Source organism: Bos indicus x Bos taurus, chromosome 4, assembly GCF_003369695.1.
Source record: "Bos indicus x Bos taurus breed Angus x Brahman F1 hybrid chromosome 4, Bos_hybrid_MaternalHap_v2.0, whole genome shotgun sequence".
Taxonomy (NCBI): domain Eukaryota; kingdom Metazoa; phylum Chordata; class Mammalia; order Artiodactyla; family Bovidae; genus Bos; species Bos indicus x Bos taurus.
The window spans coordinates 25,747,357-25,775,024 of record NC_040079.1 but is presented as its reverse complement, the minus strand read 5'-3'; the positions used below and the strand labels follow the sequence as shown (position 1 = coordinate 25,775,024).

Below are 27,668 nucleotides of genomic sequence, written 5' to 3'. Positions count from 1 at the left end.
TTGAAGATATAAAATTTACAGTTACATGTTAAGTTTTTCTTAAATTCTTCTATGATTATATATTAATACTTAGCTAAAAGGATCATCTTTAGTTTTTATTTCTAGGGTAGTTAGTCACATATTTTTTACTGGTTTGTGATTAGTATAATAGTTTTTTTTTTTAGTATAATAGTTTTTAAAACTAGCATAACTGATTATCTCTCAGCAGGCTCCCTCAATTCCCTAACCATGTGGAAAATGGATATTATTATATTTAAAACTAGTTTGTAAATATTATACTATTCACTTTAGGACTAGGAATTTCAAACGCCACTTTGCATGGTACGTGAAAAGACTGTTCAAAGAATCCACACCCAACCTGGTTTTGTGTTATGGGTTTTGGGTGTGTGTTCAACACCAACTTCAACTACCCTTTCTGCTTCCACTACCTTTTCCACTACCTTCCACTATCAATACTTCAACTACCCTTTCTGTTTAACCATATAGCAGAAGGATGAAAAAAAGTTTCAGATCAAATACAAGTTATACAACTCTAATTAAAAAACCTCTGAAAATGATGTGTTTTTATAATTTAGTTAGCAAGAAAATTTGATATACTGGCAAGACCTGAATTGAATTCCTGTGTAACTATTTTTAGACTTTATCTTACTCAGCATGATTGCTCATATGTTTTGCTGCAGAAACAATAATGTGGTTGATTACTGAGTCCTAAAAAGACCCTGCTACTGTATTATAAAATATATGGTATATGTATACACTGCTTTTCAAAAGAAACTACATAAAATCCCCTAAATTTCAGAACATTGTAGCCTAAGGAATTCAGATCAAGGATTGTGTTTGCATTTCTTCCAAGCTAATACTCCTGACCAAGACTTTGTCTTTTAAATATATTAGCATTTTTAGATAAGCCTATAAGTGGAAATAAAAGGAAGTACAGTCCTAGCACATCATTTCACTTGTTCATTCTTCCAACATTTATTAAATGTATCCTACTTGCCAGCCACACTTAGGCTGCAACAAAATTGTCTGAGGTGCAGGAGAGAAATCGAGGCCTCACTCCTAGGAGGCCTCACTGAGTAGTTCTAGGGCTGGCTACGGAATTTTTATTCAAGAAAGCCAACCAGGCTTCTGGTTCAATAAAGCAGCCTACTATTTTCACCATACCCTCTCTTGATACCCTATGTAAATTACAGCAAAAGAACAAAAAATGAGTACAAATAAATGACTTCAACAAATAATATTTCCAGAAGATGGGGAGTTGGCGAGTAAATGGTGGAGGATGAAACAGTGGAAGAAGCTTCTACAGAGTCTAAGTGGGGCTTCCTGCAGTGGAGGAGGGGCCAATTTACCCCCTAGACTGGGGACATGTGGGTACTACAGAGAGCAATAGAATGAGGTAGGGTTGAAACCAGGAAACTCACTCTGTATGTGGGAGAGCTGGCTTTTGCCAAGCTCCAGGCCAAAGATTAGAAGGCTCTTCTCATGAAAAATTGAAGAAAAGGATACACTCTGAAGCAGCTTCAAGTATATGTTATGTTCTTTAACACTGAAGTTTTCAGAGAATAATGACCTCATTTTTGCTTCCCTCACATGTCTAGACACACAACAGGCTCTGATAGGAAAGCTCTCTGAAAAGCAAAATTGAGATGTTGGGAAAGGGAAGATCTTAACAACTAAATACACTGTTCCTTTATCCACTCAAAATACAGTGATTTGCTAAGTGTTGAGGGGAAAAGTCCCAAGAATGCAGACACCATATGGTAAACGTCTTCTTCATCCTTGTGTGTGTCACCCATAGTGCAGTTTTAGTAATATTTAATTCTGATAGTCTAATAATTAACATCTCTAACTGATACTCTAATAACATACTTTGTATATAAAGAGGCACAAACATTGTCCACAGAGTAATGTCAAAACTCACATTTCTGAATTTAGCTGTCCATGAATCCATATGATCAAGAAGTTGTCTATTCATAGTTACTCTTGCCCAAACCTGTTAAAAAAAAAAAAAATGTTTAGAATGAACGATCAGTGAGGAAAAGTCTTGCCAGGTTATCAGTCATCCCTTCCCCCACCCTCAGATATATTTTGAATACTCTGTAAAAAACTTCACGATCATCAATACTGACCTGATTAACATGTAGTAGTTGCTATTCATGCACATACATTTAAAATTCCTTACATTGGTATGTTCAAAGAATATTCTTTCTTTTAAGAAGAAAATTCAAAATCCTTTATTTGGTACTAAACTGATGAAACTACAAAATGTTCCATATCAAATGTATATTCTAGTCAAATGTTCTAATCCAAATGTTATTTTAAGAGCAAGAATCTTGTATGTGTTAAGTACAAATAGATACCTGAGGTATCTTTTTATGAATGAGTGCCACAAAATGTTTTAGGTAGGACACTAATGTCTTTAGGTAGGACACTTAACTCTGTGTCATAAAGAGTAAAATGTAGAATATAATTCAATTTTCAATACACAAGTTAGCTAGGGGTCTTTCTAGTGTTTGAGAAAGTGACAGTGAAGTCGCTCAGTTGTGTGCGACTCTTTGAGACCCTATGGACTGTAGTGGTTTGCCATTCCCTTCTCCAGAGGATCTTGAGACCCAGGGATTGAACCCAGGTCTCCCACACTGCGGGCAGACTCTTTACCATCTGAGCCACCAGGAAAGCCCCTTTCTAGTGTATAACATGTGCCAGATTTACATTTCTAGCCAGTAAAAGTGGATGTTACAGAAAACAATTTCCAGAAGTAGAAAAGAAGACTTTCAAACAACCTGTAAATCACAAACATCAAGTCACTTTCATTTTCCATTTACCTCCTCTGCAGCTTGTTTAGAGCTGAGATCGGCTTCATCTTTGTTAGCACATGGCGCCTGAGACCTACAGGCAAGCTGATACTGAAACTTCTTCAAAGTCTGTGCATAATCCCCCACAGAACGGCTGTAGTTCCAGAAAGTAGGACTGGTGGGAGGCGAAGTAGAATCTGGGCTTCCTACAACGATGAATGGAAGGAGTATCACAGTATGGTGTAGTAATTTTGATATAAGGGGCTGGTATATGAGCTCTGGGTATCTAGGAACCTATGCAATGGCAACCCAAGACAAAGTCTTCTCTCCTCCCAACATTATCTTTTCTTTAGAGAAATGGAGTGCTCATGCTAAACATTAAAAAGAACTTTTTCTGAGCAGAATCACTTTAACAGCCATGAGATTTCTAAGTGGTTGAAAGTGTCTGCTTATTTTTGTTGTAAAATTAAGCTTGTTTCATTCTCTTAAGACTTTCCAATGATTCAGAGAGAAACAAAAGACAAATTTCATCAGGAAATAAATAGGCTAAGTTCTTGCTTGAATTTTTAGAAGCTCTTTCTGAATGGGATAACTACCGCCTCCTATTAATATACTAGTCTTTTGGCTAGCAGCTAAACTCACTCTTCCGAGTGCTACACTGTGGTCTATTTATAGTTTAGTAACTCTTGTCTTGTATTAAGAGACTGTCTGCTGATTACACTTCTAGGTTTATCATTTTACTTTTAGGAAATGTAAACAGTCACATTTAGGGACTTAATACCACAGGGGACTTTACCACAGTACTTAACACATTTTAAGGTTTGTCTCCTTTCCCAAACAAAATTTGAGCTCCTCGAGGGCAGGGAGTATTTTTCCCCCTAGTATCTAGTACGTGTGTGCTCAATCGTGTCTGACTCTTTATAACCCCATGGACTGTAGCCCATCAGGCTCCTCTGTCCATGGAATTTTCCAGGCAAGTATACTAGAGTGGGTTGCCATTTCCTACTCCAGGGGAATCTTCCCAACCCAGGGACTGAACCCACGTCTTTTGCATTAGCAGGCGGGTTCTTTACCACTGCGCCACCTGGGAAGCCCAACATCTAGGACAAGTCGTTAATAAACAGCAAATTTTCAATGACAATTATATGATACTTTGCTGTTGTTGAGTCACTCAGTCGTGTCTGACTCAGTCATGTCCGACTGTGACCCCATGGACTGCAGCACCCCAGGCTTCCCTGTCCTTTACCATCTCCCAGAGCTTGGTCAAACTCATGTCCACTGATGCTTAGGAAGAGTTTATTTTTTTCAAAGTTTAACTGATGTCAAAATATCAATTGATATTTAGTACCCTCACAGAAAAATCACAAAGAGAGACTAGTTTTTTTAATCTTAGCAGTATTTTTTAAAGGCATGATTATAAAATAATAAAACTGGTCTTCTTTTGATGTTTAGAGGCATGGAGGATGAGAAATGAAAGGGACATGTGGCAGTATTTCAAGTCACAGCATCAAAACCTTGGATGTGAGCCAGTCTTGTGCTGGTAGCATTGGTGAAAGTATGCTCCATACTGGCATAAAGATAATAACTATGTATAATAAAGAAATATCACACTTGGTGTGATATTTCCAAGTAGAACTTCTGGCAACATTGACTTAGAAGAATGAATACTGTCAAGAAAAATTTTAAACAAGTACAATGACTGAATACATAGGGAATAAAAAAGGAAGAGACATGGGGTCATGATAAGAGCAAACAGTTTACCCTATTTTGACTAATTATTTTGACTGTTAATTTTAAAAACGATAATCAAGCTTTCTGAGGGCAAACCTGAACTTAAGGAAAATTTCAAAGAAGTCTGGCTTTAGATGACAAAAGTTCTATGTAGATGACAGAAATACAGTTTTATATCTGTTGTACATGAGCTAAAGTACAAGGAAAATATATAGCAAGAAGTGACACAACAGGGCCTCTCTATAATGACCATCACCACCAAAATAGCACAAAATCCGCAGTTGGACAACCCCAAAGATGTAAGAATAATAAAACATATAATTTAAATGAATAATGGAGCTTGCAAACATGTAATAGGAATAGCTGCTAAAAATGAAGAGGGAATTGAAAATCAGAGTGGCCAGTGGTCCGTGTGTGAAGTGATGCTGCGGTTGCTCTGGAGAATTTTGTAGGCTTTGGGAAACCTATCAGTGTGGACTTCAGTGCCTGGGAACTGGAAATGTGCATACAGGTATCGGGCTAGACTGAGGCCTCCTTCCTACCTCTATTCCCTGCACCTGGCACACAGCTGAGGACCTCAAGGGGCTGTGTTCTCAGTGGATAAGGAAAAGAACATCTGTTCACTGACACCAGGAGGTAACAGGGAAGCCTGTCTCTCTTAGGTTGTTTTTAAAAAGAAATCCCCAGAGATTTAAAAATTACAGCTCCGCCTTCATGTGGGTTTACTGCACCCATTTATACTCCCTGTAAGGTCCAGGAACCTCCAAGCCCAGAAATTACTTAAATTAATTCAGGATCAATGATATTCCTCAATCACCGGATAGAGGCAAATATGAAACTGCTAGGAGGAAACAAAAGGCTTCCATCCAGCCTGCCTAAGACCGAAACAGCACAGATGAAACTCTACCGAAGACAGGCTTACCAAAAATGAAAAATGCGTAAAACACAAAGAAACATATCTCCAAGAAAATGCATCAACAAGAAAAAAATGTTAGTATGTAATCAAGAACTTTAGATAATGGAGCTACTGGACAGGAATTTTAAAGTATGCTTAAAGTGACTGAGATAAGAAAAAGAATGGAAAACATAAGAACAAAGCAAGATACTCTAAAATAAATCAGGCATATATCAAAGAGAAGCAAATAAAATGTTGAAACCAGAAAAAAAAAAAAAAGACAAATTAAAAAACTCAATGAGTTAAATAGCAGTTTAAAGTTTAAATTAAAAAGACAGAACCATCAGTCCTAACTGGATAAAACAAACTGTGGAGTGAGGAATAAAACAGAATGCTCTTCTTTATAGCAGAATGCCAAAATACTAAACGTGCACTGAAGAAATGGAAATATTAGAAAGTCTCCCTTTTGCAACTACTACTGTAGTAACACTGGATCATCAATGGATGCTAAAACTGCTGGAGGGAAAGACTGCTTAAGGGAACAGCATAGTCCTAAGTCTCAAAAGCATCATACTATATAGATTGTTCATAAATTACAGAAGGGAAAAGCTACTATGAACAAACTGTGCCATCACTATGACCAGGAGATCCAATTTAACTTTGCCAATAGAGGGACAAATAATATCATGTATCCTCTGATGTGATGCACTGAAAGGAACATACCACCAGCTAAGTTTTATTCTTGCCAAAAAATATTTAAAATGAATCTAACAATGAGAAAACCATCACACAAATACAAATCTACCAAACTGGCCTTGTATCTTCAAAATGTAAATGTCATAAAAGACAAAAAAGAGAACAAACACTCATAAATGGTCCAGATGAAAAAAGACTAAAGAAGCATGACAATTAAATGAAATATGTGGTCCCTGACTGGATCCTCCATCAATAAAAGAAAAGAGCTACCAAGGTCGTTATTGGGTCCACTGGAGGAAAGGTAAATATGAAGAATAGTAGTAACTTAAATATGAAAATCATATGGTAGTCAGAAAGGAAAATGTCCTTGTTCTTAGGAGATGCATGTAAACTACCTTCTGAGAAACCTGTGTACAGGTCAAGAAGCGACAGTTAGAACCAGATATGGAACAGATTGGTTTCAAATTGCAAAAGGAATACAGCAAGGCTGGATACTGTCACCCTGCTTATTTAACTTCTACGCAGAGCACATCATGTGAAATGATGGGCTGGATGAAGCACAAGCTGGAATCAAGACTGCCAGGAGAAATATCAACAACCTCATAAATGCCGATGATACCACTCTAATGGCAGAAAATGAAGAGGAACTAAAGAGCCTCTTGAGGAGGGTGAAAGAAGAAAGTGAAAATGTTGGCTGAAAACTCAACATTCAGAAAATGAAGATCATGGCATCTGGTTCCATCACTTCATGGCAAACAGAAGGGGAAAAAGTGGAAGCAGTGACAGACTATTTTCTTGGGCTCCAAAATCACTGCAGACAGTGACTGCAGCCATGAAATAAAAAGATGATCCTTGTGAGGAAAGCTATGACAAACCCAGACAGTGTATTAAAAGGCAGAGACATCACTTTGACAACAAAGGTGTGTATAAGTCAAAGCTGTGGTTTTTCCAGTAGTCAGGTATGGATGTGAGAGTTCAATGATAAAGCAGGCTGAGTGCTGAAGAATAGATGCTTTTGAACTGTGGTGTTGGAGAGGACTCCTGAGAGGCCCCTAGACTGCAAGGAAATCAAACCAGTCAATCCTAAAGGAAATCAACCCTGAATATTCAGTGGAAGGACTCATGCTAAAGCTGAGGCTTTCAATACCTTGGCCACCTCATGCAAAGAATTACCGCAATGGAAAAGACTGACGCTCGGAGAGACAGAAGGCAAAAGGAGAAGGTGACGACAGAGGATGAGATGGTTAGACAGCATCACTGACTCAATGGACATGAATTTGAGCAAGCTCTAGGAGATAGTGGAAGACAGAGGAGTCTGGCGTGCTGCAGTCCATGGGGTCACAAAGAGTCGGACACGACTTAGCGACTGAACAACAAACAGTATATGTGAGTGTCCATTTTCTCATTATTGGAGAAAGGAGTTATAAATCTGTAAAGGAAGGAGGCTAAGACAAACCCTGTATAGTTGGACTGGAATTGGAGGTATCACAGGAACTTATGGTTTTTAATACATATAGATGGATTCCCTGGTGGCTCAGACAGTAAAGAGTCTGCTTGCAATGCAGGAGAGCTGGGTTCGATCCCTGGGTCGGGAAGATCTCCTGGAGAAGGAAATGGCAACCCACTCCAATATTCTTGCCTGGAAAATCCCATGGACGGAGGAGCCTGGTGGGCCACAGTCTGTAGGGTTGCAAGGAGTTGGACACAACTGACCGACTTCACTTTCACGGACGGATGGAGAAATATACAAGTGTGTGTGTGTGAGTGTTTCCATATCTGTTTCCCAGCTGTCTGCCCAGTGGACTTAAGATTAACCATGGCATATCCAGTGCACAGACATTAATTACAAAATATCTTTCTCCACTAAAAGCAAACATGACCCCCCAGAAAAACAGACTAATTCCAAAGCTAGTTACTAGAGAAAGAAGAGCCTGGAAAATCTTATGGGAAGTGGGTTGGGGGTACGGTTGGGGGAGGGGGGAGGAGTGTTCAAAGAATGATACCAGAAGAACACAGAAGCTAGACAATCACACTAGCCAAATCTGAGACAATCTAAGCATCAAAATAACCTAACTGGAGGAAAGAAGCTCTACCTTACAAGAGAATACTAACAAATATGTATATTTAAGAAGTGGCTGCACAACAAACTGAATGTACGTAATGCTAAATGATACACTTAAGATGTTTAAAATGGTAACTCTTATGTAAATTTAACCACACACACACAAAGTTTATAAAAAACAAAAAAGGGATAAATAAAAAAAGGAATGAAAAATTAGAGAAGTACCATGACAACCAGTAATAATTAACTTTGAAAAGAATCTTAAAAGGGTATTAAAGCTATTAAGTGAAAATTTGATAAAGAAAAGGATATTTATAGTCTCAAAGTAGTTTTCCACAAAATATTAATACAGATTAATTCATACAAAATACTTAATTACCTAAAACCTATGGGCCCAGAAGGCTTAAAAGTATATAGATGGACATAGATACACAGGCAAATAATACCCAAAAGAAAATTAGTATAGCTGTTAGTGTCAGACACAACAGACTCAAAGGCAAAAAGCCTAAGAGATAAAGATAAAAGGAGTAACTGACTAGAAGGATATTCTGAATTTATATGCATATAACAGAATCTCATAAACATTTAGCAAATTTGACAGTTACAGGGAGACATTTATTGGGAAACAATCAGTGGGTGCATTTAGCACACTTTCTTAGTAATAAATTAAGCAGATAAAAATTAATAAAGAATTTAAGAATATCATTATGAAGCTTGACTCAATGAACAAACAAGAAGCCCAATATTTATAGACTATGCATTCTTTTCAACACACTAAGATCCACTCACAAAAAGTGGTCATAAATAGCAGGCCTAGGTACAGGCTTCAAAAACTATGAAAAAATTAATAGGGTACAGATCAAAACCTCTAGTCACCATACAATTAACTTAGGGGAGGGAAAAAAAAGATAACGAAGCCTTTCATTTCCCATATTTGGAAATTCAAAGCAACACCAATCACCAATAAAACTTCCAAACAGTATTTCTAAATAACTTGTATAGGTTAAAGAAGAAATAAAAATGGAAGCCAGAAAATATCTGGCTGTGACAAAGGCAATGTAGAGGGTACACAGGGTTCTTTGTATTTTACTCTGTAATTTTCGGTTTCCTTGAAATATTTCCGAATTTAAAAAGAAGAAAAAGCATGTATCGACAAATAACAAGGTAATATTGATTTGTTCCTTTGACATCTGTGGCACTTTCAGGCAAAATTAAATTAAAAATCAATAGAGAGACTTCGAGTGACACAAAGAGCCATGGTCCAATAACTGGCTTCCTCATTGCGGCCGTGCTTTAGCACCGAAGGCGCTTTCTGTTAAAGTTCCTGAGGGGGAAAAATCATTACTCGGCTCGATAACCTAATTTGGTTTCAAATAATTGACTTTGTAATAATCAAATCCACCCCAAAGAGATTAAGATTTGCTAACATTGTTTCCCAAGGTAAACAAGAGACAAGTTAAAAAATGTTCTGAAGAACAGCAGCATGTCTGGTGTAAATCCATGCTCCCTCCATTCTCCCTGCTACACCGACCTTCACAAGAACTACCCCAAGAGACAACCCTCACTTCACCACGCCCTGCCACACACCGCTTCAAAAACAGTTTATAACCTCAACTTTTAAACAAATTATAAATTACGTTATACAAAAAAGCTTTTAATCGTAAATGAAAGGTTTAAGATTTCTGTTAGCTCAGCTCTATTTTACATCTTAAATTTTGATGAATTTGATTCTAACAGCACAAAATGCTATGCTATGCTATGCTAAGTCACTTCAGTCGTGTCCGACTCTGTGCGACCCCATAGACGGCAGCCCACCAGGCTCCCCCGTCCCTGGGATTCTCCAGGCAAGAACACTGGAGTGGGTTGCCATTTCCTTCTCCAATGCATAAAAGTGAAAAGTGAAAGTGAAGTCGCTCAGTCGTGTCTGACTCTTAGCGACCCCATGGATTGCAGCCTACCAGGCTCCTCGGTCCATGGGATTTTCCAGGCAAGAGTACTGGAGTGGGGTGCCATTGCCTTCTCCAACAGCACAAAATACAAAAACAAAATAAATTCCTCTGCTAAGCTACACAAGGTGTATTAGTAAAAAGATTTGAAACAATTATGCATAGGATCAAAGTAAGAAAAATAATATATGAACAATAACCAACACCCCAAATATGTATATTAGCTCCAAGTAAAATATATACATACCCAGCTTAACTCTCTGCTGTTTTTCTTCTTCACTTCTAAGGAAAGTATCCAAGGTTCGCAGGTCGGTCATGTAGTCTTCTTTGTCAGTAGGGGAGTTGTAGACGGTGGGTGAGGAGCGGTAGCGAGATCTCAGCCCACTGCTCTCCACTGGACCAACGGTCGTAGGATACGGAGGAGGAGGAGAGGGACTATAGCTTGCCAGCTGTACAAAGTGAAAGAACTTGACTTTATTTCTCTTTAATTGATACTTCTTTGTTTTGGTTTTTGAACTTTCAAAAAGTAACACACCAACTAGAATGGTCAAAATCCAGAGCACTGAACATCAAACGCTGGCAAGGATGTAGAGTAACAGGAACTTGGATTCATTGCTGGTGGAATGCAAAACAGTAGTCACTTTGGAAGACAGTGTGGCACTTTCGTACAAAACTAAACCATACAATAGCAAACATCCTGCTCCTTTGCATTTACCCAAAAAAGCGGAAAATTTATACCCATACAAAGACTTGCACACAGGTCTTGTTTTCATTGCCAGACACTCCTCACTTAACAAGAGATAGTAGGGAACCATCACCCTACATGCCATGCTGTACACCCCAAAATAAAATTAAACAAATAAATAAATAAAGAGTCTGCAGAAAAATCCTAGATGGTGACCCTCAGTACATTGTCTTTTGCAAAAGCTAAATCTTTTTTTTTTTTTTTTTTTGAGGATTCTTTTAAGATGTGATATAAAGAACTTCTAACTGGTGTCAGGAAATCTGGGTTCTATTCTTGGCTCTTTTTTAAAATTTTTGGCTGTGCTGGCTCTTCACTGCTGTGCGTGCAGGTTTTCCTCTAGCTGTGGAGACTGGGGGCTTCCCTCTCCTGTGCGGGCTTCTCATTGCGGTCGTTTCTCTTATTAGCAGTTGCTACACACGGCACAGTAGTTGTGGCTCCCGGGCTCTGGAGGGCAGGCTCAGTGACTGCAGTGCAAGGTTTAGTAGTCTCATGGCAATCTTCCCAGACTAGGGATCAAACCCATGTCTCCTGTACCGGCTGGCAGATTCTTCACCACTGAGCCACCAAGGAAGCCCTGTTCCTGGCTCTTAAATAGGCAAATTTGGGCAAGTCAATTACCCACTGATTCTGGGTTTCTTCATTGATTAAAAAAAAAAGAGTTTCGACTCACTAGGTGATTTTCAATTCAAACCTCCCACTTTTAAAATAGTAATCAAAATAGTAGTAGTAATAGAAACAGTAAGTCAAATCGTAGGAGATAAGAGGCCTACCTTGTTATAACCACTGATGGGTGAGTAGGTCACTCCGGGGCTGTAAGACCCACTGCCACCTGATGACAGACCTTGCAGCTGAGGGCTATATCCAGTTATACAGCTGGTGGTGAACTTGGGGCTGGTACTGGGTGAGCGAGATGGGCTATAACTTAACACACTCTGACCCTGAATTGAAGGAGAAGGTGGAGAGGGAGGGATTTGGGCTGCTGCCAGATCACGTGGAGGAGTAGTCTGTACAACTAGAAGGAACAGACAAATAATTGTGTGTAAGTATACTGCCTGCCAATGAAGAAGACACAAGAGATGAGAGTTCGACCCCTGGGTAAGGAAGATCCCCTGGAGGAGGAAATGGCAACCCACTCCACAGACAGAGGAGCCCCGAGGGCCACAGTCCATAGATCAAAAATTTTACCAGTGAGTTTCAAAGAGTTGCAAAGAATCCGTCACGGCTGAGCAACTGAGCACACATACAGTAAATAAAATTTCTATGAAAACAAATGCAATGAACTGAATCTTTGTCAGGGAAATGGCAAGTAAGTGTGACTTGGTTGTTAAATTACATAAAGTATTATTACCAAAAGACACAAATGGTTGTGTACCATTTTCCATCAAGTCAAAATAAGAAACTGGCTTTAATGCAGCAAAAATTAGTCATTTAATTTTAACCGTAATTAAACCATGGAACAAACTTCCATGAGGCTATGAATGTTATTTAATTTATATAAATAGGAATATAATCATTGGTCTTAAGACAATTTATTGTAAAACTGTTTAATAGAGTTGAATCAGATGGCGTTAGAAATCCCTTCTAGCTGAGTTTATGAGAAAATTAAATTGAGAGATTTACTGCCAAACTTTCCCCTCACCTTTGCAAAAGGTATAAAACACTTACCAGCTGTTTTCAGCCCTAAAAGTGTTTGCTGTTCAGGGCTAACAACCAGACTTGTTGCTGCCACAGTGCATTTGAAATACCTCCAAAAATCAAATAAGGCATTTAGACTGAAGAGAGATGCAAGGGCAAGCTCTGGAAGAGAACAATTTATTTTTTAAAAGGGGAGTGGAACATTTAAATGGGAGAAAGAAAACCATGCATACTTTAGCAAATTAAAAACAAAAAAATTAAAAACTATACTCTTATTCCTCATTAACAGTTAACATCTAATGAATGTCTATTATGTGTAGGGCATTTACCAGTGAGTTTCAAAATATTATCATTAATCCTTTTACAATAAACATTTTCACCTTGATTTTAAAGCTCTGCCAACAGGTGTAAAGAAGTCAGGTGACTTTTGCGATAGCACACAGCTAGTCACTGAAGACATGATTCTAATTCAGGTATACAGATTTCAAAACTCTTGCTCTTCCACTTGCCCCATCACTTCCCTATCAAGACTTTAATGTATGTATTAGACTTTGGAATTTATTTTAATGGCCACAAAGACTCATTATACCTAAGAACTACTGAAGAACAGAGAGAGGAAACCGAGGAAGGTATCAATGGGAAAAAAATCTGGTTGATCTTGAAAGGTGAAAACATAGAGAAGTAAGGAAGGCAATTCAGGGAGAATAACAAATACAAATCTTACCAGCTCCAAAGTTTATTTTTCTTAACAGAACTCATGATTACCTGGAATTGTACTGTTTATTAACTGATTGTCTCTTCTACTAGAGTATTCCTCCCATGAGGGTATGGACCTTGTTCCCTTCCTAGTGTATTCCCAGTTTTGGGAACATAGCAGGCATTCAAATATGTGTTGAATAAAGGAATGAATACTAAGTTGAATTCAACTTGAGTGCAGTTTTTCATTGGGAGTAACTCTAAATCACAGTGAAAATTACTTACCTATATACCAGAGGGGCCAATATGTCACATTATAATAAGAACTAATCAATTTTCCAGTCCTGAAAAAAATCAGAAAGGCTTTTTAATATTAAGACACACACACACACACCCCCCAAAAATCAAAACACAAAACTTGTGGAATCAACTGTTGGCCTCTTCAATTTTTACTTTTTTCCCACTTTTTTTGGCTAATTAACTTACATTTCAGTATATATCATTCCAGCCATAGACACATTTAGGAGTCCCCAGGCTAAAACCACTTTCCTAGCTTCTGTTTCTCTTCTCATCTTGATGGTTCTGTCAATAAGGGAAGCACTTGGGTTTGGCTCCCCTTGCATCTGTTCAAAATCAAAAAGCTTAGGAATTAATCAAAAGGAACTACTGCTCCATTTAAGAAATCAAACTTGTGTCTATTATTGTTGTTCAGTCACCCAGTGGGTAACTTAAAATTGCACATACTTTTCCTCATCTTTCTAATGTTTTTCCCCTTTAATATTAGTTAATACCCTTTAATATTAATTAATACCCTTTAATATGAAAAAGGAACCCTAAATGACAGCTTCATTGGCACCACAGTGTAATCAACAGAGAACTGGGTGGTCCCTTCAGAGAATAATTTAACATTCCCAATAAAGAAAACTGTCTTACTTTGCAATTCAAGGATTAGTGTTGTGTTTTTGGAATATGTAACAAGGACCAGGCCAAGAGCTATAAGAAATCCAAAACACCAAGTTTGGTGAGAAAATATTCCAAATAAAATACGTCATTATTCTCCTGCTACATGCTTGTGCAGAAATCATTAACTGCCTACGATCTTTACCAACTCTGCACCCAGGCCATCTCCGTTTTGTGTTGCTAATAAAAGTACAAGGATTTAGGTTTTAGAAGGGCGAATACTCGCGGTGTGAACGGAATAAGGGTGAGTGGGGACAGTGAGCAGTTTTGGTCCACATTGGGATGTATACTTCCTCTGTTTCGCTAGGGCCAATCTTTTGCAGACAAGTGTTAAGGCCTGTTCCTGCTCTAGGGAGTCGTATCCCATTAAGTACAGATCAGTACCCTTCCCGCCACCCTGACCAGGAGTCAATAATCCCCAGTGCAGAAAGCTTCCCTCCCTGGCTGTCCCAGTACAAACTTTAGCAACTCCTATGGCTTCTTTCCTCCCTTCCACTACGGGCAGTGGGTGGTCTGGCCACATTCCCCTTTGGCTGAACCCTCGCCAGGTCCGCAGGCGCGAAACTCCTACGGCCCGCGCGGACTCCTAGTCCAGGAAGCACAAAGATGACCCCGAAAACGCACCGTGTTCTTCGGCCGGAAGTGGCGGGTTCGCGCCACTCTCCACCGCACATGCGCGAAACCAAGCGAGACAGCGAAATCGACCCGCTCGTGCGTCTCCAGTTACCGGAAGGACGGGACTGTCTCTTCTCGCGGGAAGAGGAGGAGGGGCGGGGGAAAGGCTAGGAGCGTTACCAGGGAAACAGTCTCCGGATCTGTGGCTCCCACTCTGGTGCGGGGAGAAAGCTGAGCAGCAAAAATTCAGACCAGGTTCTGAACCCACAGTAAAAAGTAATAACTATAACAAGCTGATTTTCTATATATTAATATCATTTTAGCTTCCTTTGGGCGTTTATGGACTTATATTTTTGAGCAGATTTTATTAAGCAATGTGGGTAACTGTAGGATACAGAGTACTTGGTAATGTGTCCAGACACCTTCAGCAATGAGAAAGCATTTTTCACACCTCTGTGTTAAAAAAAAATTATGTGTCCTGACCCCATGTAAATTTTTAAATATCCGTGTAATGAGGTTGCAGCAGTAACAAGAAAAAGCAAATTGTGTTTTGTTAAAGTTGTTAGTGGTTTTGAGGTTTTAAAAAGAAACAGTCTTTACTTTTCATGCATATTCTTTGGAAGAACTTCTAATCCTGAGGAAAAGATTCATCAGGGAGTTCAGTTTACTTTTATTTAACAAATATAGATGCCTACAATGTGCCGCTGAACCGCGCGGGATGGTGTGAAAGTAAAACTTTCCCTGGTTTCTGCCTGGAGTAGCTCAGAGAGAGGATTGGGGTGGAATGGGGAGGCGGGAAGGTGCACTAGAAAGGTAGGTGAGGTGGAGTGCAGTGAGCCCTAAGGAAGCGTGGTGGGCCCAGCCAGAGATCCCTGCAAGCTTCCTGGAGGAGGTGACACGGGCCTGAAACAGTCAAGGTTCAGGATGCACAAGGTCTGGAGACTTGCTTGTGGGGATGCAAAGAAGCGTGTCTCTAATAAAAACATCACACTGTGTTCTGATAAACCAGTGGATTGTCACAGCACGTCCCAATGGCCAGAAATTTTCCTAAAATGCTTCTAAGTTTCAACAGAAGAAAATGAAGTTTTCTTGTGGTATTGCATGTTAATGAAAATCTGCAGGTATGCTATGCTCTTAAAGATCTAACTGATTTTTTTTTAAAGTGGAGTTTTTATACTTTTAAGGCAATGGCACCCCACTCCAGTATTTTTACCTGGAAAATCCCATGGATGGAGGGGCCTGGTAGGCTGCAGTCCATGGGGTCGCTAGAGTTGGACAGCACTGAGCGACTTCACTTTCACTTTTCACTTTCATGCATTGGAGAAGGAAATGGCAACCCACTCCAGTGTTCTTGCCTGGAGAATCCCAGGGACGGGGCAACCTGGTGGGCTGCCGTCTATGGGGTCGCACAGAGTCGGACACGACTGAGGCAACTTAGCAGCAGCAGCAGCAGATTGCCTTAGCAGCAACTGTGGTTTGCTCTAGTTTTAGATTTGGGGATGAACTAACTTGAAAATTGTTCAAATGTTCAAAATTAGAATGCAGAAGGAAATGGCAACCCACTCCAGTATTCTTGCCCAGAGAATCCGTGGACAGAGGAGCCTGGTGGGCTATAGTCCATGGGATCTCAAAGAAGAGTCCGACATGACTGAGCGACTAACACACACAGAAAATTAGAATACCAGTTTCCTCCCCAACACATGTCTGAAAGAAACTGTACATGTTTCATGTAACTCACAACAGACACATCTATGTTTTCCTTCTTAATGTAATCTGTGAATTACTGTGCATTTATTCAAGGCTTAGAAAGGAACACTACTACCTAATTTAGATACATTGTTGGCATTATGTATTAGTTTTCCAGGGTTGCCATAGGAAAATACCACAGACTGCATAGCTTAAACAATAGGAATTAATTTTTTTCACAGTTAGAGGTTGGAAATCTAAGATCAAGGTGCTAGCAGGATTGATTTCTCCTGAGCCTGTGTCCTTTGGCTTGCAGATGGCCCTCTTCTGTGTCCTCACATAGCCTTTTCTTTTTCCCCCCTGTGCTTGCACGTTCTTGATGTCTCTTCCTTTTCTCATAAGAACACCAGTCATATTGGACTAGGGCCCCATCCTTATGACTTCATTTAACTTTAATTACCTCTTTTTAGGCTCTATCTACAATTATAGTCAAATCGGGGCTTGAGGTTTCAACATAGGCTTTTTGGGGACCACAGTTCAGTCTACAACACATTAGAACTATGTATGTTAGATTACAATGGTATGATGTATATCAAAGAGACTGAAAAATGAATGGATACCTTAGAGACTTAGATTTACGTAAAGAAAATACCATGTATACAAGTTTCAAGACACATACACAAAAAGATTAAGGCAGAATGCACCATATTGAGGTATGGGGAATTACCTTAAATTTTCATAGATGTGACTTACACAAATCTTCCAAAAATGTAGCAATCCAAGAAATGTTTGTCAGTTCCTGTCACAATTAATGAAGTGTATATGTCATAATAGGTTGCCAAGGAAGTTGTCATACACCTCAAGTACTTCCCAGTCATCTTCATCCCTATGAGCATGTTTTATTTTCAAAGCAAGAAGTCATCATGGGAGATCTTTTTTCTTTATTTTGGGAGGTGGATCCTCCCGCCATTCCTATAAGTTTTACCATTCCAAATCAAGATTATGAATGCCGGAAGGATGACTCTTGTGGGACAATAGGGAACTTCCTGCTTTGGTATTTTGTCATTATACTGGTCCTGATGTTCTTCTCTAGGGCTTCTGTCTGGGTAGGATATGATTTTTCATTTTATTTTTGATTTTTCATTTTAAATAATATATATTTAAGTAGATTTACTGTATACTAGGGAATTTCCATAAAATAAATTTTACAGTGGTGAAACTAGTTTTTACAAGTTTGTTTTCTAGTTTTGAAAATAATGCAGTATCATTCTAGAGGATCCAAAAATATAGTAAAGGATGAAGAAAATTGATGTACTGTTTCTTATTTCCTAGAGATAACCACTGTTAACATTTTGGAGTATGTTCTTCTAGTTCTTTTTTTTTTTTTTTTTGTATCATAGTATATCTCTCTTCATCTCTATTTTTTATCTTAGATGGTTTGCATTGTGTTGTATATATTTTCATATCCTGCTTTTTTAAACTTAACATTATGTTGTAATACTTCATCAAATTATTTTCACACAGAAGAAGCACTCTTAATGACTGCATAATTTTGTCTTACGGTTGCAGCATAGCAAATCTGCAATTTTGAGACATTTAGATTGTTCTCAGTTGCTAAATTCTCCACATGCTAAGTAAGCTGGGGTAAACTTCCCTACTGGTTCAGTTCAGTTCAGTTCAGTCGCTCAGTCGTGTCTGAGCCTTTGTGACCCCATGAATCTCAGCACGCCAGGCCTCCCTGTCCATCGCCAACTCCCGGAGTTCACTCAGACTCACGTCCATCGAGTCAGTGATGCCATCCAGCCATCTCATTCTCTGTTGTCCCCTTCTCTTCCTGCCCCCAATCCCTCCCAGCATCAGAGTCTTTTCCCTCCCAGCATCAGAGTCTTTTCCAATGAGTCAACTCTTCGCATGAGGTGGCCAAAGTACTGGAGTTTCAGCTTTAGCATCATTCCTTCCAAAGAAATCCCAGGGCTGATCTCCCTACTGGTTAATGACCTCCAAATTCCCTTTGGATGTAATTCTAATCAAAGATACCAAAGTTGTCATATTTATAGGACACATGTTGTGGGAATGAGGCAGTACATTATCCACACAGAATAAGATCCAGAACTAAACTAAACAGAGCTAAAGTCACCCTTCTGGACCACTACTAGGAGAAGAAAATGCCATCTTGGTCATCTCTCGTGGCTCAGATGGTAACGAATCTTCCTGCAATGTGGGAGACCTGGTTTTGATCCTCAGGTTGGGAAGATTGCCTGGAGATGGAAATGGCAACCCACTCCAGTACTCCTGCCTGGAAAATCTCATGGATGGAGGAGCCTGGTAGGTTACAGTTCATGGGGTTGCAAAGAGTCGGACACAACTGAGTGATTTGTACTTTCTTTCTTTCACCCGCTCCAATATTCTTACCTGAAGAATTCCGTGGACAGAGGAGCCTGGCAGGCTACTGTCCATGGTGTCACAGAAAGTTGGACATGACTGAACAACTTTCACACATACACAAAAAGAGTGAGATAGTCCACTTAATCAGAGCTTTGATGCTCCCATATATTATGAGTAACTGAGCTCTTATAAGTCACTGATATGGAATCCTTGCTGGCCATTATTACCAGGCTGATGATTAATAAAACCACTACCATTTAGCCTTACAGCCAGAGCACTGGGCTGGCAATGGTCAGCTAAACTGAGTGCTGTATCAGCTCTAGATGGATGGAGAGGAGGAGGCATGTTATGTCTATGCCAGCTAGATTCCATTATAATAATCAAAGACTATTCTCTACCTCCTCCCCATAAAAATAAGTTTTATCTACAGTCTATATGCTTAAGGTAGATATTTTGCCAAAAGAATATTCAGAATACTGATAACTTATACAGGTCTTTAGACGCCCTAGCTAAGTACATTGAATTTGTCTAGATTGGCAAGAAAACTACTTTAGAAAATTAATAAAAAATTGAAAATGATTCTTGACAATTTCATCATGAAGACCATTTGAGAAGTCTAAGCTATTTCTCTGCTCCCATACTTGCACCAGCTCTTCGGAGTCATAGAGCAATGAGCTTCAAGGACCTCAAAAGAGCGTATGGTCCAGCCTCCTCTTTGTAGGCAAGGAAGATATTGGTATCCTTCCTTTGTTTGTTTGTTTTCCATCGATAAAGTCCAAAGAGATTAAGTGACTTGTCCAATGTCATGAGTGGTTATGACAGAATAGACCCAGGTTTCCTGCCATATCATTTGTTTGTTTCATAGCATAGTTGAAATGTTGAATTATATCTATTCAGTGCTGATTAAAGTCCATGGGGTCGCAAAGAGTCGGATATGACTGAGGGATTGAACTGAACTGAACTGAAGTGCTGATTAAAGCCTTAATTATCTTAGAGGTTTTGTCTTTCTCTTTATACCCTTATGGCAGCTTAAAGGGTCCCAGATTTGAAATCTGAGAACCACATGCGAGCTAGTCAAAAAGGATGAAATTTTTCCTTCACTTTGAACTTAATTTTCTCTGCTAAATTGTGAACCTTTATTTACAAACCTTGAGGTAATGGTAAAATCATGATGGAAATGTGGTGATAATTATCCTCCAACATAAAGCACAATGATCTCCTCTGGATCTGCCACTTTTTAAGACACATTTACCCTTTTGCTTTCATAGACTATCAGATCAGATCAGATCAGTCGCTCAGTCGTGTCCGACTCTTTGCAACCCCGTGAATCGCAGCACGCCAGGCCTCCCTGTCCATCACCAACTCCTGGAGTTCACCCAGACTCACGTCCATCGAGTCAGTGATGCCATCCAGCCATCTCATCCTCTGTCGTCCCCTTCTCCTCCTGCCCCCAATCCCTCCCAGCATCAGAGTCTTTTCCAATGAGTCAACTCTTCGCATGAGGTGGCCAAAGTACTGGAGTTTCAGCTTTAGCATCATTCCTTCCAAAGAAATCCCAGGGCTGATCTCCTTCAGAATGGACTGGTTGGATCTCCTTGCAGTCTAAGGGACTCTCAAGAGTCTTCTCCAACACCACAGTTCAAAAGCATCACTTCTTCGGCACTCAGCCTTCTTCACAGTCCAACTCTCACATCCATACATGACCACAGGAAAAACCATAGCCTTGACTAGCCGAACCTTTGTTGGCAAAGTAATGTCTCTGCTTTTCAATATGCTATCTAGGTTGGTCATAACTTTCCTTCCAAGGAGTAAGCGTCTTTTAATTTCATGGCTGCAGTCACCATCTGCCGTGATTTTGGAGCCCAGAAAAATAAAGTCTGACACTGTTTCCACTGTTTCCCCATCTATTTCCCATGAAGTGATGGGACCGGATGCTGTGATCTTCGTTTTCTGAATGTTGAGCTTTAAGCCCACTTTTTCACTCTCCACTTTCACTTTCATCAAAAGGCTTTTGAGTTCCTCTTCACTTTCTGCCATAAGGGTGGTGTCATCTGCAAATCTGAGGTTATTGATATTTCTCCTGGCAATCTTGATTCCAGCTTGTGTTTCTTCCAGTCCAGCATTTCTCATGATGTACTCTGCATATAAGTTAAATAAACAGGGTGACAATATACAGCCTTGACGTACTCCTTTTCCTGTTTGGAACCAGTCTGTTGTTCCATGTCCAGTTCTAACTGTTGCTTCCTGATCTGCATACAAATTTCTCAAGAGGCAGATCAGGTGGTCTGGTATTCCCATCTCTTGAAGAATTTTCCACTGTTTATTCTGATCCACACAGTCAAAGGCTTTGGCATAGTCAATAAAGCAGAAATAGATGTTTTTCTGGAACTCTCTTGCTTTTTCCATGATCCAGCGGATGTTGGCCATTTGATCTCTGGTTCCTCTGCCTTTTCTAAAACCAGCTTGAACATCTGGAAGTTCATGGTTCACATATTGCTGAAGCCTGGCTTGGAGAATTTTGAGCATTACTTTACTAGCGTGTGAGATGAGTGCAATTGTGCGGTAGTTTGAGCATTCTTTGGCATTGCCTTTCTTTAGGATTGGAATGAAAACTGACCTTTTCCAGTCCTGTGGCCACTGCTGAGTTTTCCAAATGTGCTGGCATATTGAGTGCAGCACTTTCACAGCATCATCTTTCAGGATTTGGAATAGCTCAACTGGGATTCCATCACCTCCACTAGCTTTGTTCATAGTGATGCTTCCTAAGGCCCACTTGACTTCACATTCCAGGATGTCTGGCTCGAGGTCAGTGATCACACCATTGTGATTATCTGGGTCGTGAAGGTCTTTTTTGTACAGTTCTTCTGTGTATTCTTGCCAGACTATATATGCTATATTTAGTTTATATGTTTAGTGTTTATTCAGACAGTGCTGGTATTTTCCCAAACAGTCCCAGTCCCAGTCCAAGCTCCTCTTTTTGCGTATGTGGAAGTGGAGCTTAGAAGGGGTTAAGTGAAAAAAAAAAAAAAAAAAAGAAGGGGTTAAGTGGCTTGGTAAAATCCCAGTGGCAGAAAGGCAGAGCCATATCCCAGAGCTCCCTACCATCCTAACCTCCCCTTTGGGGCAGGCACTTCTGCTGTTTTCACTCAACTGAGTCAAGCCCAGAGACACTTAATAAAATACTTTTGGTAACCATAGTTCATATGATTCCACTTAGCTTGATGTAAAGTCTTTCTTTAGATTTTGTGATTTTATTTTGATTTGACGTCAACTCAAATATGGAAGCTTTCCATGAAAAGAAAATAAACCTAACTTTTTAAAGTTCATAAACTTCTAATATCTTCATAATCATCTCTAAACATTTTACATTTAAAATAAGCCCACCCAAAAACATTCTTAAAAAGGTATCCTTAAAGAGGATTCCACTCAAAATTCTCAGAAAATTATTTCAGTAACTCAAAAACAAAGAGGCACCTCATTAGAGAAACTTATCAAACATTGTGAAGATGGAGTATTAAGAAAAGAATGGGCCAAAGATCTCAGACTGCAGTTATAAATACCCAAGTATGGTACTTTTCAATCCAAAGGTAGTTTGGCTTTCTACATAAATTCATTTTTCCCCTTATTGTAGACAGTTTGAAGGATTAGATGGAAAAAAAAATCAATTTCAACTCTCAAAGCCGCTATTGCTAACTCTTGTGTACATTCCTTAGTATTTCTTCTTTTCACATTTTTAGCTAAGTTGTGATCATACTGCATATACAAATTTGCATCTTGATTTTTAAATTAATATTATAACATTCATTTCCTCATGTTATGACGTAACCTTATTATAATAATTTTTATAACTATATATGATATGATTGTGTCATAATTTAACTATTTCTACTTTTGAATTTTGTATTTATATTATCCTAATTACATTGGGAGAATATGTCTGTACATAAAACTTTCTTTTGGAGTTTATTTCTCAGTCATAGATTCCCAGAATTATTATGTGCCAAAAGTGTTATGAGTATTTATAAAGTACTTGATATATTCTGAAAGAGTTGCTTTGTATGTGTAGTTTTTGGCAAAACAATTTTTAGCATCAAAAAGTGGAATATTTATCTGAAAAATGGGACAAATATATTTATGGAATATTGGGGCAGAATATTTGAAATTGGAATTATTCAAAGAAATCAATTTCTTCTGGTTGCCAAGTTCACAAGTAATATATTATGGTTGCATTTTGGAATAATGTTTCTGAAGGATTTAGGAGATAGTAAGTCTATAAATTCATATAAAGATCTTAAAGAATTATCATAATGTGACCTGATAAAATGTCCTTTAAAAAGCAATTTAAAACTAATCCTAGTACTATCATTTTTTTAAGATTATGTTTTGTGTTAGTTGCTCAGTTGTGTCTGACTGCTTGCAACCCCATAGACTGTAGCCTTCCAGGCTCCTCTGTCCATGGAATTCTCTGGGCGAGAATACTGGAGTGGGTAGCCATTCCCTTCTCCAGGAGATCTTCCCAACCCAGAGACTGAACCCAAGTCTCCCACATTGCAGGCAGATTCTTTACTGAGTCATTTTTAAATGACATTTAAACAGTATTTCTCTATAATGTCAGTGAGTTCAGGAAAACTTTATAACTTATAAGTTGTCATTGGTCTTATTTTCTCTCGATCTTTTTTCCATTTTGCTGTTCAAAACATTTTGGTAGATCCTGCTGTCAAAGCATGGTCTTCTTAATGGGCTGCAGAAGTAGGATCACTATAATAGGAACTCAATAAGTATTTATTGGACCGCTGCTGCTGCTAAGTCACTTCAGTCGTGTCCGACTCTGTGCGACCCCATGGACTGCAGCCTACCAGGCTCCTCCATCCATGGGATTTTCCAGGCAAGAGTACTGGAGTGGGGTGCCATTGCCTTCTTGTTATTGGACCGCACTGACTGCTTAAAATTAGACACTGTCTAAGTAAATATGAGTGAAAAACAACCAACTGAGATCACTATTACTAATCTGTATTTCTGAAATAGATGTCTGAGAAGAAAAAGGATGAAGACAATGGGACAAGTACTTCACCAAGTAAAGGTAAGAGCCAGCACTTATTTGATATTGGACTATGATGAAAAAAATATGTGTTGGGTGTGAAAAGCAGACAACAGAGATAAATAGCCAAGAGCGTTATAGAGCCTCCCCAGACCTCTGGTGGCCCATGGATGAGCACTTTGCTTTGGTGCAGAAGGACAGCTTAGCTACTTCAGCAGAGCTGCTAGAGGCTACACATTACTGGTAGGTAGAGCTCAAGCTGTCTTTTCATTTCTCAGCATTCTCCCATCACACAGCTTGCCTTTCACACATAATTATTGCTAGTGTTTCTGCGAGGCTATGAGCTATACCTGACATCTTTTTGAATAACTTATAAGCAGTGGTGGAGAAGGACATGGCACCCCACTCCAGTACTCTTGCCTGGAAAATCTCATGGACAGAGGAGCCTGGTAGGCTACAGTCCATGGGGTCGCAGAGTCAGACACGACTGAGCGACTTCACTTCACTCACTTCACTCACTTCATACTTTCTCCCTGGAGAAGGAAATGGCAACCCACTCTGGAATTCTTGCCTGGAGAATCCCATGGACAGAGGAGCCTGGCAGGCCATGGTCCATGGGGTCGCAGAGAGTTGGACACGACTGGTGTGACTAAGCACGCACAAGCAGTGGTGTGCTGATAAGTCTTTAACAACTGGCTCTCCAAAAATGTGTGTAGTATATAGCATTTAAAATTTTACTAGTATAAAGTATGTATATCAGATAATTTACAAATAATAAAATATATAATATACTTTAGGGTAAATTCCATATAGACTGCTGATTCTCACAAAGTACTTCTTTGATTTTGGCCATTTTCAGCCTTAGCCAACCTATAGTTACAATAGATAAATGGGTTTAGTTCCAATATGACTGTTACTTTCCTTTAAGTTAAGGAATAGGACAAAAGAAACACAAAGAGGTATGTTGGAACTTAACTTGGTTGTTAATGATGTGAATGACTTCTTTGCTGAGCTGGATAATAGTTTTAGAATACTCTGGAAGAATATTTCCTCATTTTTGGGTGCTGTTCACATTATAGTGGCTATAGGCATGATACCTTTAAATGTTATCTGCATCAGTAACATGTTCTCCACTACTTTGGGTTGTGTGCCAAGTTGCTTCAGTCATGTCCAACTCTTTGTGACCCCATGGACTGTAGCCCACCAGGCTCCTCTATCCATTGGATTCTCCAGGCAAGAATACCAGAGTGGGTTGCCATTTCCTCCTCCAGGGGATCTTCCCAACCCAGGGATCAAACCTAGGTCTCTTATATCGCCTGCATTGGTAGGCGGGTTCTTTACCACTAGTGCCACCTGGGAAGCCTGTCTAGACAATCTACAGAACCTGTCTTGACAAATCTACGTAAATGAATACCTGATTCTTAGTGCTTGTTGATTTTTATCCCATCAAAACTACTTTCAGGTTACCAACATAATGTCACTGAACATGGGAGTTAGGAAGAGATGCATAACAGCACATCATTACATAGTATTTTTAATATCCAAAAAGAACAGACATAAAAAGTAGTTTCAAGAGCAAACCTCATAATGAAATGTAGTAAAATAATTAAGGAAGTGATGAATTCTGAATATTTATTACATTTATTTGTAGCAAATTGATTTAGTGGTAAGCATGTATAATTTAATTTTGACTAATGGCTACATTTAGCAGCCGTCTTGCAAGGTTCTGGAAAGTTTATCATTTCTTGTGAGCTGGCTGATATGAGCCAAGTCCAGTACACCAGTGTATACAGAGAAAATCCTTTTTCATTTTCTGCTACCCAAATCACATTCATACACACACTTGAATCTTTAAAACATCAAGGTAGGGACTTGCCTGGTGGTCCAGTGGCTAGGACTCTGATCTTTCAATGTGGGGTCCTCGGTTTGATCCCTGGTTGGGGAACTAGATCCCACATGCCACAGTTAAGACCCTGTGCAGCCAAATAAGTAAATAAAAATAAATATTAAAAAAAAAAAACAAAAACATCAAGGCAAAAGTTAAAAGGGTCCTCCTCAGAAAAGTTTGGAGACCTTTCTGTTGATATTATTTCAAGGGTCCATGAAACTTCAAAAGTAATATGTCAAGCATCTATTTGATCCTTTTGGATTTTAGGAGTTTTGGTATGGCACTGGAAAATGAAGTCAGCTGCCAACACTTGAAAATATGTGGGGAAAAGGGGTGGTTTGGCAAATGGCAGCAAAGAGTGAGCCACACCATAGGCTTCCTTTTTAGGTAAGATGAGGTTATAGTAACCAAAAATGTGCCTAACTTGTTGATTTCTTTCATTGTTGTTAGAAAGCAAAGATATTTCCAATAAGCGGCGAGGCAAAGAGGATGCCTGGGATTCTTTGCAAATGATGAAAAAACCAAAGCAGAGCCAACTTACCCCTGTAACTGACTCAGAAGTGGCTTTGGTCAATGCCTGTCTTGAACAAAGACGAGTGAGGCGCTATTCTGAATTCAGTCAAGTGAATCGGACCCCACATGACAGTGATACTACTGAGTGTGACAGTGAAGAATCTAACTCCGGAGCCTCCTCATGGAAGGAGAGTGAAAGTGAACACCGCCCATCACCAGCCGGTATTAAGAAGAGAAAAATAGCTCAGAGGCAAAGGAATATGGGAGGTTACCAAATCAGGGAAAGGCCCTGCCTCCACTGCAAAGCCATGAGAACCAATGAATGGCTAACTCGCCATTTCCTTCAAAATGCTTCAGTAACAAGCTCAGTGAAGGGAGATGAAAATTCTGGACCTGATATTAAGACAAAATTCAGTAAATTTTGAATTTTATCAAGTCCTTACCTCACTTGAAGCCAAATGAAAGAGATGAATAAAACATGAAAAATCACCAGAGGTCTAGATGAGGAGGCTTTTACAATAAAGTCTCTCTACTAACAACAAAAACATTCTTGGAACCCAAGAGGTAAAATTTCAGATAATTCTTTGTCCAAAAACAGGCCAGTGAATTTGTTTATGGCACCACTGAAGCATCAGAGATCTGTATCCACTATGATTTTTTTTATGCAAAAGAGCACCAGACAGATATTTTATGCCTTGAGTGTATGTATTTTGTTAATGTCTGTAACACAAATAAGGAAGGTCTTTGAAAATATATTTATGTTTAGAAACCACTTAAATTTATTCATATGTTTTGATTATCCAGTTGACTGAATGAATTAGGGAATGTTGGTCGGAATAGAATTGGCCCCAATTCCCCAGATCCATATTTACAGGTGAGTCTACCTGAGTTGTATATTTTTTTGGCTGCACAGCTTGTAGATCTTAGTTCCCCGACTGGGGATTGAACCTGGGCCCTCAGCAGTGAGAGCATGGCATCCTAACCATGGAGTCCTAACCACTGGACCACCAGGGAATTTCCTACATGAGCTGTATTGTTGCGTATGTATCAGCTTGGGGCTGGTGAGAAGGAGCTGGAATGAGGCCCGATTCCTACAGTAGACCAGAAGGACAGCTGGGCCATGGGCTATCCATGATTATTGTCTGAAAGGCATGACAAGTGTTACAAAAATTATTCCGACAGTGTTAAAATGGTAAGGGAGACTTCATTCACGACTACTTGTAATAGGTGTCCAATCTATTGCAACTGGGGAGAGAAATCAAGCTCAACTCCAAATCAGCAAATTCAAGTGGAGATTTGTAGCCAAGGAAAGGGTATCAGTGGATGGGATAGAAAATTCCTACAAGGAGCCACCAAAGGTAGGAGAATTTGTGCTAAATTGA

The 27,668-nt window shown here is 39.3% G+C and overlaps 2 protein-coding genes across 3 annotated transcripts in view; one reads left to right on the top strand and one right to left on the bottom strand.

The window, feature by feature from the left end:
• Positions 1 to 14,889, bottom strand: part of TMEM209 (transmembrane protein 209) — a 32,278-nt gene extending 17,389 nt beyond the window's left edge. The window contains exons 1-8 of one of the 2 annotated variants that reach the window (XM_027538997.1): positions 14,786 to 14,889; positions 13,688 to 13,824; positions 13,487 to 13,545; positions 12,536 to 12,667; positions 11,641 to 11,882; positions 10,373 to 10,574; positions 2,826 to 3,001; positions 1,922 to 1,993 (exon numbers count right to left, since the gene is read on the bottom strand). In XM_027538997.1, the coding sequence (XP_027394798.1) occupies positions 1,922 to 1,993; positions 2,826 to 3,001; positions 10,373 to 10,574; positions 11,641 to 11,882; positions 12,536 to 12,667; positions 13,487 to 13,545; positions 13,688 to 13,824 (1,020 nt within the window). In that variant the 5' untranslated portion in view covers positions 14,786 to 14,889. Of the gene's footprint in view, positions 1 to 1,921; positions 1,994 to 2,825; positions 3,002 to 10,372; positions 10,575 to 11,640; positions 11,883 to 12,535; positions 12,668 to 13,486; positions 13,546 to 13,687; positions 13,825 to 14,621 lie in introns of both variants that reach the window. The other variant, XM_027538996.1, reaches the window with a different exon arrangement.
• A 2,451-nt stretch (positions 14,890 to 17,340) lies between these two features.
• On the top strand, positions 17,341 to 27,055 carry SSMEM1 (serine rich single-pass membrane protein 1). The gene is made up of 3 exons (XM_027540330.1): positions 17,341 to 17,568; positions 23,873 to 23,927; positions 26,224 to 27,055. Exons 1-3 carry the CDS (start codon positions 17,386 to 17,388, stop codon positions 26,709 to 26,711), a joined length of 726 nt encoding a protein of 241 aa, XP_027396131.1. The 5' UTR covers positions 17,341 to 17,385; the 3' UTR covers positions 26,712 to 27,055.
• Positions 27,056 to 27,668: the final 613 nt, after the last annotated feature.